This window comes from Rhinatrema bivittatum, chromosome 9, assembly GCF_901001135.1.
Source record: "Rhinatrema bivittatum chromosome 9, aRhiBiv1.1, whole genome shotgun sequence".
In the NCBI taxonomy this organism is placed as follows: domain Eukaryota; kingdom Metazoa; phylum Chordata; class Amphibia; order Gymnophiona; family Rhinatrematidae; genus Rhinatrema; species Rhinatrema bivittatum.
This window is the reverse complement of record NC_042623.1, coordinates 25,239,072-25,255,179: the sequence shown is the minus strand read 5'-3', so window position 1 is coordinate 25,255,179 and position 16,108 is coordinate 25,239,072. Positions and strand designations below refer to the sequence as shown.

The following is a 16,108-nucleotide window of genomic DNA, read 5'->3' as shown; positions in this document are numbered from 1 at the left end:
GAAATCTCAACAAATTTCTAAAGAAAGAAAAGTTCAGGATGGTTTCTTTAGGCACCATGCTTCCCCTTCTTCAAACAAGGAGATTGGCTTTGTTCTCTGGATCTACAAGACGCTTACGCTCACATTCCAATATTTCCCCCTCATCGCAAGTATCTGCGCTTCCTGGTGGGTCATCAACATTTCCAGTACAGAGTCCTACCATTCGGACTTGCCTCAGCTCCCAGAGTATTCACAAAATGCCTGGCAGTAATAGCAGCACACTTATACAAGGAAAGTGTCCATGTCTTCCCCTATCTAGACGACTGGCTCATCAGAAGTCAATCTCAACAAGGAGCATTAACTTCTCTCAACCGAACAATTACTCTACTTCACTCCATGGGTTTTCTCATCAATTATCAAAAGTCCCATCTCACTTGCTTCAATTCATCGGAGCAGAATTGAACACCATCCTCTCAAAAGCCTTTCTACCCGAAGATCAGGCAGAAACCCTTTCCCTATTGGCAAACTCGCTCACTCAAAGAAACAAGCAACAGCTCATCAGTTTCTAACTTTACTGGGCCACATGGCCTCCACAGTTCATGTTACTCCTATGGCGAGATTAGCCATGAGAATAACCCAATGGACATTAAGGTCACAATGGATCCAAGCTATTCAACCACTGTCCTCTCCAGTTCACGTAACCCACCAGCTACGTTCCTCTCTACTTTGGAGGGCGAACAAGGACAACTTGCGCAAGGGCCTACCCTTCCAGCAACCAGTCCCACAGATAACGTTAACTACAGATGCGTCCACCTTGGGTTGGGGAGCTCACATAGACAATCTCCAGACCCAAGGTACTTGGACAAAACTCGAAGCAACATTTCAAATCAATTTCCTGGTACTTCGAGCTACACGTTATGTGCTGCATGCGTTCAAGGACTGCCTTTCACACAAGACTGTTCTGATTCAAACGGACAATACAGTAGCCATGTGGAACCTGAACAAACAGGGAGGTAAGGGCTCGTATCTCCTTTATCAAGAAGCCGCACAGGTTTGGAACTGGGCCCTGACGCATTCTATGTTTCTCCAAGCAACTTATCTAGCGGGCATCCACAACGTAGTAGCAGATCGCCTCAGTCGTCAGTTCCAACCACACGAGTGGTCCCTGGATCCCTTAGTAGCGACCAGGATATTCTAACGTTGGGGACAACCAACAATAGACCTCTTTGCATCACACCTGAATTACAAAGTGGACAAGTTCTGCGCTCTGCACAGACAGGCCAACCAAGGACGCCTTTGCTCGCCCTTGGAACTCCGGCCTTCTATACGCGTATCCTCCAATACCGCTTATAACCAAAACTCTAGTGAAACTACAACAGGACAAGAGGTCCATGATACTCCTGCCCCATATTGGCCTCGACAAGTATGGTTTCCCATACTTCTAGACCTCTCGATCAGAGAACCAATTCGCCTGGGTGTAGCTCCCACTCTCATAACTCAGGATCAGGGTCGGTTGCGCCATCCCAATCTTCAATCCCTATCCCTGACAGCATGGATGTTGAAAACTTGACCTTACAACCACTTAATCTTTCAACCAATGTCTCTCAAGTGCTTATAGCTTCACATAAACCTTCCACACGTAAAAACTATTCTTTGAAATGGAAAAGGTTTACTTTGTGGTGCACGAAAAAGAACATTGACCCTTTCTCCTGCCCCACAATTTCTCTACTAGACTATTTATGCCATCTTTCAGATTCTGGTCTCCAGACCTCATCTGTAAGAGTATACTTAAGTGCAATCTCAGCTTACCATATCAAGATGGGAGATGCACCAATATCCATATAATCTCTTGTTAGGTTTATGAGAGATTTAACTCACCTTAAACCACCAATTCGGCCACCAGTCACAGAATGGGACCTTAATCTGGTCTTAACAAGGCTCATGCGTTCTCCTTTTGAACCCATGACTTCCTGTGATCCTAAATTTCTCTCATGGAAGACTATCTTCCTTATAGCCATTACATCGGCTAGAAGGGTTAGTGAGTTACAAGCACTTGTCACGTACTCGCCCTATACAAAATTCCTACATGACAGAGTGGTACTCCGGACACATCCAAAATTCCTTCCCAAGGTAGTTACGGAATTCCATTTGAACCAATTCATAGTTTTCCCCCATATTCTTTCCAAGGCCTCATTCTCACCAAGGCGAACGGGCCTTACATACCTTGGACTGTGAATGTGCGCTAGCATATTACTTAGACCGCACTGCAGTCCACAGGAAATCCACTCAACTCTTTGTATCTTTTGATCCAAACAAACCGGGTAAAGCAGTGGGCAAACACACACTCTCTCCAACTGGCTAGCAGATCGCATAGAGTTCTGCTATGAAAAAGCAGGCCTTCCTCGCCAAGGGCGAGTAAAGGCACATTCAGTAAGAGCAATGTCAACTTCAGTAGCACACTATCGTTCAGTGCCAATTCTTGACATATGTAAAGCGGCAACATGGAGTTCTCTTCACACCTTTGCAGCTCATTACTGTTTGGACAAAGAAGGACGACAAGATTCAGCCTACGGACACTCTGTCTTAAAGAACTTGTTTCCAGTTTAATCCCAACTCCTTCTACATCCAACTTGCTGTGATCTTCGGCTGCCTCATTTTCACCAACAATACTTTAGTGTTCCTTCAGTACAAAATGACTCAGCCTCTAGCTTGCTAATCACCCATATGTAAGGACTAGCATCCTGCTTGTCCTGGGATAAAGCAAAATTGCTTACCTTGTAATAGGTGTTATCCCCGGACAGCAGGATGTAGTCCTCACGAAACCCACCCGCCACCCCGTGGAGTTCTATTATTTTATTTTTTGCTAAAGCTTATTGCTACATACGAGACTGAAGGGAGACCCATTTGGCTGAGAATATCATGGCATGCTGGGCATGCTCAGTGGGCTCAGAGTGCCAGTCAAAGGTTTCTAGAAACTTTGACAGAAAGCTTTCCGCAATAGGGCTCCATCAATGACGTCACCCATATGTGAGGACTACATCCTGCTGTCCTGGTTATCACCTATTACAAGGTAAGCAATTTTGCTATTTCCCGTAGCCCCACTGCAGCACTCAGCGAGACTGTATCTTCTACCCAAGATGAAATAGCCGAAAAACCCTGCCACCAAAAGTGTTGTATCACCGGACAAGCCCATAAACAATGTGACAATGTACCGTCCATGGATCTATATTTAGGGCAGTTCCCATCCATTGTTATCCCAAAATGTTTTGATCTTTGTGGGGAATAATGCAATCTGTGTATAATCTTGAATTTCATTTCTCACAAGTTGGCACTGGCCATAAATCTCCATGTGCCCTCTCTAGAGAACCTCGAGTCGTCCTCCCTCAAGTCAAACCCAGGTCCCTAGATTACATGCTCATTTGTCCCAACAGAGGATCTTCATTCCATTCATTTACCAAATTATGATATAGCTGAGACAGGAGTCCAGATTGTTGGGTAAGGCGCAGAATTTTCTTTTCGAATTTTCGTGCCTTGAAAACATTTTCATGCACCTGTATCAAGGACGTTATAATGACGCACTTGCAAATATGCGAAAAACCTCCTAGTATCCAAATCTTATTTTCTTATAATGTCTAAAAAGTAATAACTCCTTCTTGGGTATCTAACAGCATTTGACCAACCTTCAATAGCCCCTTCCCATCTGAAAAAAAACTCCATTTTCCAAGTCAGGTCTAAAATTTGTGTTTCCTTTAAAAGGTAAAAATACCAATACCCCTGACTGGAGACTATATTTACATCTCACCCATCACCAGGCTCTCATAATAGTTATATACAAATGAGTCTGGTGCAACCATATAGGCACCTCCAAATATTTCCCATGAAGGAGGAATGTCAAAGCCATGGAGGATATTAAGCTTTTATCCAGCATTAGGTCGGTCACCACCCCTTTATCACTTAGCCAGTCCCTGACCATACGGAGCAAATAAGCCACATTATATTGCCTTATGTCTGGAAGGTTTATTCTCCCCATCTCCCAGCCTCTGTTGTAGCTGTAGAACACTCATACTTGCCTTTTTTCTTTGCCAGATAAATTGTGACTTATCCTGTTCCGTACTCACACATCTTTTTTAGCCATTTTGGCAAAATAATCATTTTCACTAGATGTATTTGCCCATACTAGGAAATAGGCAGGTGTTGCCAACTATTTAATAATTGTTTTGTCTTAGTCAGCAGTGGTTGTATATTTAAGTTGTAAATTTGAGAAAGATAATGAGAAATGTGTATTCCCAAATGAACCAAATGGCCGTTTTCCCATTGCAAGGGAAGCGGTCTGCAGTCGCCAGTTATATCCAATGCTAGGGACTTCCCCAGATTAATCTAAAGAACCCAAACCAGTTCAAATTCCTGAAAAATGTATGTCAGTTTCATTAAAGATTCCACGAGAGACCCACCAACAGGTCATCAGCAAAAAGCGCCACTTTAACCTCCACTATCCCACATCTAATTCCTGCTACCATTTTGTCCACCAAAATTTGCCTGCTAAGATGCTCAATGCTTAAAATAAAAAAGGAGAGGGGGGCATCCCTGGCATGTACTTCGCTCCAAAGTGAAAAAGTCAGAGATCAGACCATTAGCTACAACTGCTGCTTCAGGAGAAGTATATAAGATTTTTAACATTGCCACATAATCTTCACCAAACCCATATGTTTGTAATACAGTAAACAAATTATCCCATGAGAGGTTGTCAAAAGCCTTTTCTATATCAAAACTGACTAACAGAGGCCCAGTATTGGTTTGAGAGCTACATGCCAAACTTGCTAATATCTGTTGCGCATTTGCAGTCACCGTGCGACCATTGACAAACCCCCACTTGCTCTGGAGAAATTGTCAGATAAAAGACCCAGCAGCCTGTTCCCCAGGACCTTAGCATATTTAGAAGTGATATGGGTCTATATCAGAGCTTTCCAAAGTGTGTGTCGCGACACTTTACTGTGTCGCCTGAGGTGTGTCTCGCAAGCCCGGTGCACGTGACACACCGGCAAGTGGGAACCAATGCAGCCGCCGGTGGACCTCATCCCACTGGCGGCTGAGCAGTGAAGTTTCGCTGGGCTGTGTGCCGGAGACACACAGCATGAAGATCGGTGAGCCGTGGTGGAACTTACCGTATTTTTCGCTCCATAAGACGCACTTTTTTCCCCCAAAAGTGGGGGGAAAATGTATGTGCGTCTTATGGAGCGAATATAAAAAAAAAAACAAACAAAAATCTAACAAACCCCCCCCCCCCCTGCTGACTCCCCCAAGACCTGCCGACTTAATTTACTGCAACCCCCCCACCCTCAGGGTCAGGAGGGTGGGGGGTTGTTAATTTAAAGGGTTGGGATGGGGGGTTTTTTTGGGGGGGGGAGGGGTTCCCAGAGAAAGAAAAGTTTTCTGATCAGGGGAGTGGACCGAAATGGCCCTCCCCAGACCCGAAAACAAAATGGGGAGAAAAAAAAAAAGCTATACACTCCCCTAATTTGTTCCATAAGACGCCCAGACGCAGAGCCGGTTTAGAACAAATTTTTTTTTTTTTTATTTTCCCCCTCTGAATCCTAGGTGCGTCTTATGGTCAGGTGCGTCTTATGTTTGGGGGAATTTCAGTGGATGCACAGAGTTACAGAACTGGAGGTGCAGGATTTATATTGACATTCTGTCCCTTCCTACAAATTCCAGTCTTGAAACTGGCCAGCTTTTTAAAATTACGCAGAAGACCCTTTGGACTTTCTTATTAACACCAAATATTCAAAATCTGTGTTCATCCCATCAAGCTCATATATCTCATTAAAGAGGTAAATTGAATAACACAATAACTTTGTTTTATTATTGTTATTCATAAATTAGAACAATAACATTAAGCTTGGAATATTATATATTTTTAATATAAATGAGAGGTTTTCACAAGATAGGTTGTGTCGTGAAACATTTTATTATGTATATATTTAAGGAAACATACATAAATTGTCGAAATACATTTAGTTCGTTTAACCTTTAACCTCTGGTTTGCTAGTAAACTGAATTACTGTGTCCCGAAATTATGTTTGTCTAAAAAGTGTGTCACCAACATGAAAAGTTTGGAAAGCTCTGGTCTATAAGAAGTAGATAATTCCAGATTTTTCCCTTTTTTTGGAATGACAGTTATCCCAGGACAAGCAGGATGCTAGTCCTCACATATGGGTGACGTCACTGACTGAGCCCTATCCCGGAAAACTTTCTGTCAAAGTTTCTAGAAACTTTTGACTGGCATCCTGAGCCTACTGAGCATGCCCAGCATGCCATGATCCCTCGAGCCACAGGGGTCTCCCTTCAGTCTTTTTTTTTCTGCGAAGCCGTTAGCCTCGCGGTAAAAGGAGTCCTGTGTGGTGAATTTTCACTACATAAAGTTTAAAAAACTCAGAAAACCTTTAGAGCACCGTAGGGGTCTCCCTTTTTTGAACCATTGGTAAGTCTTTAAATTTTTCCGGTCGGTTCTGTTACCACTAAACCGTGTCACAAGGTCGTCGACGGCTGTCTGACCTTCGTTATGGCTACGGGTTTTAAGAAGTGCCCGAATTGTTCCCGCACCATGTCCATCAGTGACACACACATAGAGTGTGTACTTTGCCTCGGCGAGGGACATGACGTTTTGACGTGCCCAAGATGTGCAGCGATGATGCCGAGAGGCAGAAGACTGCGCATGGAGAAAATGGAACATTTATTCCATCGTCAACTAATGCCATCGACCTCAAATTCCACACAGTCATCTCTGGCTGGAGAGATCAGGAAGGTCGTCCTTAAAACAAAACATAGACCGGATGAAGCAGGTGATCGGCCATCACCGACCCCTTCAAAATCATCGATAAAGTCTACATCTGTCATCAAGAAAGGCGTCGAACATCAGCAGAAACATCGTCATCGACACCGGAGGCCTCACGATCCTGAATTGGATCTGATAACTGGAGTTCCATCGACGAGTCTCGAATCAGCTCCGAAGAAACCTCAGAGAGAGGACTCTCCATGTCCACCGAGGCCTTCGACTCCTAGGCGATCCCCCACCAATATCGGTGCCAGGAACCGTACCTCCACAGGGCCCTGCGGAGGTACCGGTATCGCCTTCGCTGCCTCCCACCGTAGCTGCTATGGTTTCACCAGCTAAGAGGGCGGAACTGGACGGTTACATCCGCCAGGCAGCTCGAGACGCACTCTGTGACATGCCTCCGATGCCAGTACCGATCATGATTCCGCCATCGATGCCAGCACAATCGCCGGTACCAGTTCCACTCCCGTCACCAGTGCCCATTCCGATGCCATCGTAGACTCCATCGCTGGTTCCACTCCAACCTATGCCGATGCCGGATATGTCCTTTTTCGTGCCAATTTTAGTGAAATTGGACACAATCATCGGTGCCATCCAGGTACAACCATCAGATGTCTTGATGCCAAGACCGATGGAAGAAGAAATAGTGAAGGAAGTACCGATGCCTGAACCTATTCCAGGTCCATCAGGAATCTCACGTCCACGCCCATCGTTTTCTCCACTATTTCCATCGAAGCCACTGGAGAAACTATTGATGCCGTCGATGCCATCTCTTCTTATTCCATCGACAACTCCTCGTCCACGTTCACCGGACTCTTGGGAGGATCCAAATACTGATTCTTCCTCAGAGGAAGTCCTCTCAGAACCTTCTCCTCCAGAAGAAAGAAGGAAATCCCCTCCAGAGGACCTTTCTTTTTCAAATTTCATCAAGGATATGGCTGACACCACCCCTTTTCAGCTGGAATCTAAAGAAGATACTAGACAAAAAACTCTGGAGGTATTCCAATTCGTGGACCCACCTAAAGAAGTCCTGGCGATTCCAGTTCATGAAGTCCTAGTCGACTTACAGCACAGGCTATGGGAGCATCCCTGCACCATACCACCGGTGAATAAAAGAACTGATGCTATGTATCTAGTCCAACATATCCCAGGCTTCCAAAAAACTCAACTACCCCATCAATCGGTAGTAGTAGAGTCAGCTCAGAAGAGGTCAAAAAGAATAAAGCCTCATTCATCCATTCCTCCTGGGAAAGACAATAGGTTTTTGGACACCATAGACAGGAAAATGTTTCAGGGGTCCATGTTAGTTTCCAGATTTGTGTCCTACTAATCAGGTAGACCTGATTGATAAACTGAAGAGTAGTAAATCACCTGGACCGGATGGTATACACCCTAGAGTTCTGAAGGAACTAAAAAATGAAATTTCAGACCTATTAGTAAAAATTTGTAACCTATCATTAAAATCATCCATTGTACCTGAAGACTGGAGGATAGCTAATGTAACCCCAATATTTAAAAAGGGCTCCAGGGGAGATCCGGGGAATTACAGACCGGTTAGACTGACTTCAGTGCCAGGAAAAATAGTGGAAAGTGTTCTAAACATCAAAATCACAGAACATATAGAAAGACATGGTTTAATGGAACAAAGTCAGCATGGCTTTACCCAAGGCAAGTCTTGCCTCACAAATCTGCTTCACTTTTTTGAAGGAGTTAATAAACATGAGGATAAAAGTGAACCGGTAGATGTAGTGTACTTGGATTTTCAGAAGGCATTTGACAAATTTCCTCATGAGAGGCTTCTAGGAAAAGTAAAATGTCATGGGATAAGTGGTGATGTCCTTTCGTGGATTGCAAACTGGCTAAAAGACAGGAAACAGAGAGTAGGATTAAATGGACAATTTTCTCAGTGGAAGGGAGTGGGCAGTGGAGTGCCTCAGGGATCTGTATGGGGACCCTTAATTTTCAATATATTTATAAATGATCTGGAAAGAAATACGACGAGTGAGGTAATCAAATTTGCGGATGATACAAAATTGTTCAGAGTAGTTAAATCACAAGCAGATTGTGATAAATTGCAGGAAGACCTTGTGAGGCTGGAAAATTGGGCATCTAAATGGCAGATGAAATTTAATGTGGACAAGTGCAAGGTGATGCATATAGGGAAAAATAACCCATGCTATAGTTACACAATGTTAGGTTCCATATTAGATGCTACTACCCAAGAAAGAGATCTAGGTGTCATCGGTTCAGTGTGCTGCGGCAGTCGAAAAAGCAAACAGAATGTTGGGAATTATTAGAAAGGGAATGGTGAATAAAACGGAAAATGTCACAATGCCTCTGTATCGCTCCATGGTGAGACCGCACCTTGAATACTGTGTACAATTCTGGTCGCCGCATCTCAAAAAAGATATAATTGCGATGGAGAAGGTACAGAGAAGGGCTACCAAAATAATAAAGGGAATGGAACAGCTCCCCTATGAGGAAAGACTAAAGAGGTTAGGACTTTTCAGCTTGGAGAAGAGACTGCTGAGGGGGGATATAATAGAGGTGTTTAAAATCATGAGAGGTCTAGATCGGGTAGATGTGAATCGTTTTTTTACTCTTTCGGATAATAGAAAGACTAGGGGCACTCCATGAAGTTAACATGTGGCACATTTAAAACTAATCGGAGAAAGTTCTTTTTCACTCAATGCACAATTAAACTCTGGAATTTGTTTCCAGAGGATGTGGTTAGTGCAGTTAGTATAGCTGTGTTTAAAAAAGGATTGGATAAGTTCTTGGACGAGAAGTCCATTACCTGCTATTAATTAAGTTGACTTAGATAATAACCACCACTATTACTAGCAACGGTAACATGGAATAGACTTAGTTTTTGGGTACTTGCCATGTTCTTATGGCCTGGATTAGCCACTGTTGGAAACAGGATGCTGGGCTTGATGGACCCTTGGTCTGACCCAGTATGGCATGTTCTTATGTTCTTAACTATATATAACGCAATATCAGCATAATTTGTGGAAACAAATTCAAGAACTCTCAGAATCTCTTCCCCAGCAATTCCAAGATTCCTTCAGTAGTATCATCCATGAGGGCCTGGAGGCTGGGAAACACGAAGTTCGTACAGCTTATGATAGCTTTGAGACTTAATCTAGAATGTCTGCCACTGGCATAAGTGCCCGTAGGTGGGCCTGGCTCAAGGCCTCCGACCTGAGACCAGAAGTACAGGAGAAACTTGCTGATCTCCCTTGTGCAGGGGACAATCTCTTTGGAGATAAAGTAAGAGAGGCAGTTTCCCAGCTGAAGGAACATTCCGAAACCTTGTAACAGCTCTCCTCTGCTCCTCAGGAGTCTCAAAAATCTTCACGAAGACTCCCAAGGAAAGATTCAAAACGGCCATATTATAGACTAGGGCGGTACTATCCACCTCCTGCCCGTGGAAGGTCATCTAGGCCAGCACAAAGACCGCAGGCCAGACAACCAAGAGCACCTAGAGCTCAACCCCCTCCGCAAACAGGCCCAACTTCGGGATTTTGAAATCTCACCGGGGAACAGAAGCCTACCTGCCAATCCGACCCCAAATTTGCCAGCAGAAGGTCTGATCACTTTCTTCCAGCACAATTGGACGCACATCACTACAGACCAATAGTACTCTCAATAACATCTCAAGGGTTCCACCTGGACTTTCTCACTGTACCAAACGATACTCCATCCACCTCGTCTTGGACAGTAAACAATCCACACTCTTACAAAAAGAATTATCCACCCTTCTGAGAGCCAGGGCCATGGAACCAGTTCCCCGGCCTCAGCAGGGCAGAGGATTCTACTCCTGTTACTTCCTCATTTCAAAGAAAACAGGAGGCCTACGTCCCATATTGGACCTCCAGAAACTCAACAAATACTTGAAAAAAGAAAAATTCAGGATGGTGTCATTGGGCACCATGCTACCTCTACTTCAAAAAGGAAATTGGCTCTGTTATCTGAATCTTCAAGACGCTTACGCTCACATTCCAATATTCCCTCCTCATCACAAGTATCTGCGATTCCTAGTAGGAAGTCAACATTTCCAATACAAGGTGCTACCATTCGGTCTTGCCTCAGCACCTCGAGTGTTTACAAAGTGCCTGGCAGTGGCAGCTGCCCACTTGCTCAAGGAAGGTAAGCACGTGTTTCCTTACCTGGACGATTGGCTCATCAGAAGCCAAACAAGACAAGGAGCTCTCAACTCTTTCAAGCTCACAATATCTCTACTCAATTCATTGGGATTCCTCATCAACTACCAGAAATCCCACTTCATACCATCTCACCAGTTGCAATTTATTGGAGCAGAATTAAACACCATAACGTCAAAAGCTTTCCTTCCAAAAGACTGTGCACATACACTCGCCTCGTTAGCAGGCTCTCTCCGCACACGTACGCAAATAACAGCTCATCAATGCCTCACTCTTTTAGGTCACATGGCCTCCACAGTTCACGTCACTTCTATGGCCAGATTAGCCATGAGAGTCACTCAATGGACACTCAGAAACCAATGGATTCAGGCCATTCAACCACTGTCTTATCCAGTTCAAGTAACTCAGCAACTATGGTCCTTGCTCCTATGGTGGACAAACATGAACAACATGCTCACAGGCCTACCTTTCCAACAACCGGTTACACAAGTGACATTAACTACAGATGCATCCACCTTCGGGTGGGGAGCACACATTGTTCATCTGCAGACTCAAGGTACTTGGAGAAAACTCGAAGCTACATTTTAGATAAATTTCCTAGAGCTTCGAGCTATACGTTATAAGCTGCATGCGTTCAAGGACTGCCTTTCCCATAAGACTGTTCTGATACAAACAGACAACATAGTAGCCATGTGATACATAAACAAGCAGGGAGGTATGGGCTCGTATCTCCTTTGTCAAGAAGCCGCACAGATTTGGGACTGGGCCCTAACACACTCAATGTTTTTCCGGGCCACTTATCTGGCAGACATTCACAATGTAGTGGCAGATTGCCTCAGTTGTCCGTTCCAACCTCACGAGTGGTCTCTAGATCCAGTAATAGTGACCAAGATCTTTCAAAGTTGGGACCGACCAACAGTAGACCTCTTTGCATCTCAACTGAATTACAAAGTGGAAACTTTTGGCTCCCTGCACAAGCAGAGAAACCGCTTACCCAGGGGACGCCTTTGCTCGCCACTGGAATTCAAGTCTTCTATATGCGTATCCTCTGATACCGCTAATAACCAAAACCCTAGTGAAGCTACAACAGGACAAAGGGTCCATGATACTCATAGCCCCATATTGGCCTCGACAAGTATGGTTTCCAATACTCCTCGATCTCTCGATCCGAGACCCAATTCGCCTGGGCACAGCATCCACTCGCATAACTCAGGATCAGGGCAGATTACGTCATCCCAACCTTCAATCCCTATCCCTCACAGCATGGATGTTGAAAGCTTGATTCTATAACCTCTCAATCTTTCAACTAATGTCTCTCAAGTGCTTGTAGCTTCACGTAAACCCTCCACACGAAAGAACTATTGTGCTAAATAGAAACGATTTACCATGTGGTGCACACAAAACAGTGTTGACTCTCTTGCCTGCACTACATCATCTTTATTAGACTATCTATGGCATCTCTCAGACTCTGGTCTCCAGACCTCATCTGTAAGAGTACATTTAAGTGCAATCTCAGTTTATCATAATACCGTCGGAGATGCACCAATATCAGTGCAAACCCTCGTTAGTAGATTTATGAGAGGTTTAATTCAACTTAAACCTCCACACCGACCACCGGTCACGGAATGGGACCTTAATGTAGTCTTAACGAGACTCATGCGTTCTCCTTTTGAACCCATGGATTCCTGTGATGTTAAATTTCTCACTTGGAAAACTATTTTCTTAATAGTCATCACATCTGCGAGAAGGGTTAGCGAGTTACAAGTACTTGTTACATACTCACCCTACACAAAATTCCTCCATGACCGAGTGGTACTCCGTACACACCCCAGATTTCTCCCCAAGGTAGTTACGGAATTCCACTTGAATCAATCCATCATCTTGCCTACTTTCTTCCCAAAACCGCACTCTCACCAAGGAGAGAGGGCTTTACACAACTTGGACTGTAAGCGTGCGCTTGCGTACTACTTAGATCGCACTACAGCCCATAGGAAATCCACCCAGCTCTTTGTTTCTTTTGATCAAAACAAACCTGGAAAAGCGGTGGGCAAACAAGCTCTATCTAATTGGCTTGCAGATTGCATTCAATTTTGTTATGAAAAAGCAGGCCTTCCTCTCCAGGGGTGAGTAAAGGCTCACTTAGAGCAATGTCAACCTCAGTAGCACACTATCGTTCAGTGCCAATAGCTGACATATGTAAAGCCGCAACATGGAGTTCTCGTCACACCTTTGCGGCTCACTACTGTCTCGACAAGGAGGGATGACAAGATTCAGCCTATGGACAATCTGTCTTAAAGAACTTGTTTCCAGCATGATCCAGCTCCTTCCACATCCAACCTTTCGTGATTTCAGGCTGCCTCATTTTTCCCAACAGTACACCAATTGTTGTGCCTGTTGCACAAGTTGTACACTGTTGGTCCAATACAAAGATGACTCAGCCTGTAGCTTGCTAGTCACCCATATGTGAGGACTAGCATCCTGCTTGTCCAGGGATAAAGCAGAATTGCTTACCTTGTAATAGGTGTTATCCCAGGACAGCAGGATGTAGTCCTCACGAAACCCACCCTCCACCCCGCGGAGTTGGGTCCGATACGTTTTATTATTTTATTTTTGGTTAACGCTCATTGCTACAAACGAGACTGAAGGGAGACCCCTGTGGCTCGAGGGATCATAGCATGCTCAGTAGGCTCAGGATGCCAGTCAAAAGTTTCTAGAAACTTTGACAGAAAGTTTTCTGGGATAGGGCTCCGTCAGTGACGTCACCCATATGTGAGGACTACATCCTACTGTCCTGGGATAACACCTATTACAAGGTAAGCAATTTTGCTTTATAAAAGCTTCCATCATTGAAGCAAGACCCCATGTTTACACTCTCAGTAGAAAGTGATCCCAATGGGCCTATTACTTATAATTGCAGAATCTTAAAAAAAAAAAAAAACCCTCCATAAAACCATCTGGGTCTGTGGTTTTATGATTGGAAGATTTTTTTTTTTATTATAACATAGAGAATTTCTTTTCCCACAGTTTCCCCCATTTTTGTTTTGTGTAATATTTTTGAACTGATCATTTTATGGGCGGAATGAGACACTCCAGGCTGTGCACTCATAAAAATAATTTCATACTTCTTGGTCACTGAAGACATTCCATATAGAGCATTGTGCCTCATGAATCATACAATCTCATGCCTTTTTATGACTATGATTAAATGTGTGTTTGTTTATATAGAGATGTGTAGATGTGTATACATATAGAAGGTAATTTTCAAAATATTTACACATGTGAATGGGTACTGTAACTCATTTGAAAATTCACTCCATAGTGTATGTATATATATGTGCATATATATATATATATATATATATATTCACATACATACATACATGTATGTATATACATGATAGATACCCACATATATTTTTAAATGTATGTGGCTTATGCTTGGCAATTGGATGTTTTCCTGTGGTCTAGTGTTTTTGACCCCTTTGACTCTTTTTTTTCAGGTTGGCACAGGTGCAACAGTTGCCACGCTTGCGGATGCCTCCGAACTGCCTACCACAGTCACTGTTGCACAAGTCAATTATTCCACTGTAAGTGACGGGGAGGTAAGCAAGTGGGGCATGCTAGACATGACTCATATTTCCTGTGTGTGGCTGCATGTGACCAGGGTAGTGTGTGTATGTGTGTGTGACTCAGTGTGTGTTTGTAATTTGGTATGTGTCTATGTGACGATTGTAGTCTGTATGTTATCTGGGATGGGGGTGGTGTGTTTGTGTGTATGTAGATGTAACTCTGTGTGTATTTGTGCGTGTGTCTCTGTAACTGTGTGTGTTCACTTACCTGTGATTAGTTGGAAAGGGCGATCTTGTGGTCTGGTGTGGTGGATCTAAGCTGGGAATTCCTGTAATTGGCAGTATGGCATCAGGATCATCAAAATCTTCTCTTTCAAGCTTAATTTTTATTTACATTTCTAACAGTCTGCAAGCTGCAATGTTCATATGCCAGGGGCATGTGTCTGCCTCGAGGCTACAGTGGAAAACCAACCAGAGTGCTCCAGAACAGAAAGCTTAGGAGAAAATCAGCTAAAAAAAATGTAGATTTGGACACTTTTAAAGCACTCCTTGTCTTTTCATTTCAGAGGAAAATAGGACTCAGAGTAGAATAGATACACTTAACTGCAAACTCCCCAGAACTATTTAACTGCGTAAACATCAGAAAAAGACTACTTTGCTTTCTTTTCTATTTTTATGGCTGTATGCAGTGAGTAATAAAGAGGACCATATTCAAAAACCATTTAGACGGGTAACCTAACAGTTATGCGTCTAAATGGCTTACCCGGCTATATTTAGCCCTTATGCTTTCGAGGAGGAGCGGAGTTAGCTGCCTAATTTACGCAGCTAACTGTGGTCGGGCCATAGAGCAGAGTGGCTAACTTTGATAGCTGGGTATATTCAGTGGTGCAGTCGAGCCGCTGAATATACCTTGCTAAATAGCCGGATAACTAGCCAAGCCGCATAGCGCCTGAAAATAGACCCCCCAGGTGTGCAGATGTTTGCCAGAAACTAAAATGCTGCTGCTCTTAAAACTGAAAAATTGTGGTAGGTAGGTTTTAGCAGTTATCTAAAGAGTTGGGGGGGACCATCAAATTCTTATTTCTTTTTTTTTTATCTAACTTGCTCCTGGCTCTTCTTGGAGGTCACCTGCCTTCTCGCTAACGGGAGGCTGGAGCCCCTCTGTGCCGGTGCTTGACATTTGCACGCCTGCTTGGTTTTTCCCCACATTTCTGTTGGGTTCAGAAAATGGAATCTTGGGACTCTGTGTTCAGCCTAGAGAGAAGGTGATTCTTGTCGGGACTGTGACAGATTAAAGGAAAAAGTACCCATATAGCACCATAAAACCATTGAAAAATGCTTTAAATATTTCAATATTCATAAAACCAATATTATAAGGTGCTGATGGGGTTTTTTTTCAAAAAATAATTTTCAGTCTTTTCTCTAGTTGTGATCTTATGACCAAGAAGATTGTTTTGTATTTTTTTATGGGCCAGCTATATTTGAAAGGAAATTGTGTCCTTAATCCTTTTTCAATGTCTTACTGCCACAGTCATTTTTTTAAAAATGTGTCTATAATGTTT

General features: G+C 43.6%; 1 protein-coding gene across 6 annotated transcripts in view; it reads left to right on the top strand.

Moving 5' to 3' along the window:
- NRF1 (nuclear respiratory factor 1) overlaps nucleotides 1-16,108 on the top strand; it is a 336,328-nt gene that overhangs the window by 119,497 nt on the left and 200,723 nt on the right. For 5 of the 6 annotated variants that reach the window (XM_029615700.1, XM_029615698.1, XM_029615699.1 and 2 more), the window contains exon 8: nucleotides 14,478-14,579. In XM_029615700.1, coding sequence (XP_029471560.1) covers nucleotides 14,478-14,579 — 102 coding nt within the window. The remainder of the gene's footprint in view (nucleotides 1-14,477; nucleotides 14,580-16,108) is intronic. The other variant, XM_029615701.1, reaches the window with a different exon arrangement.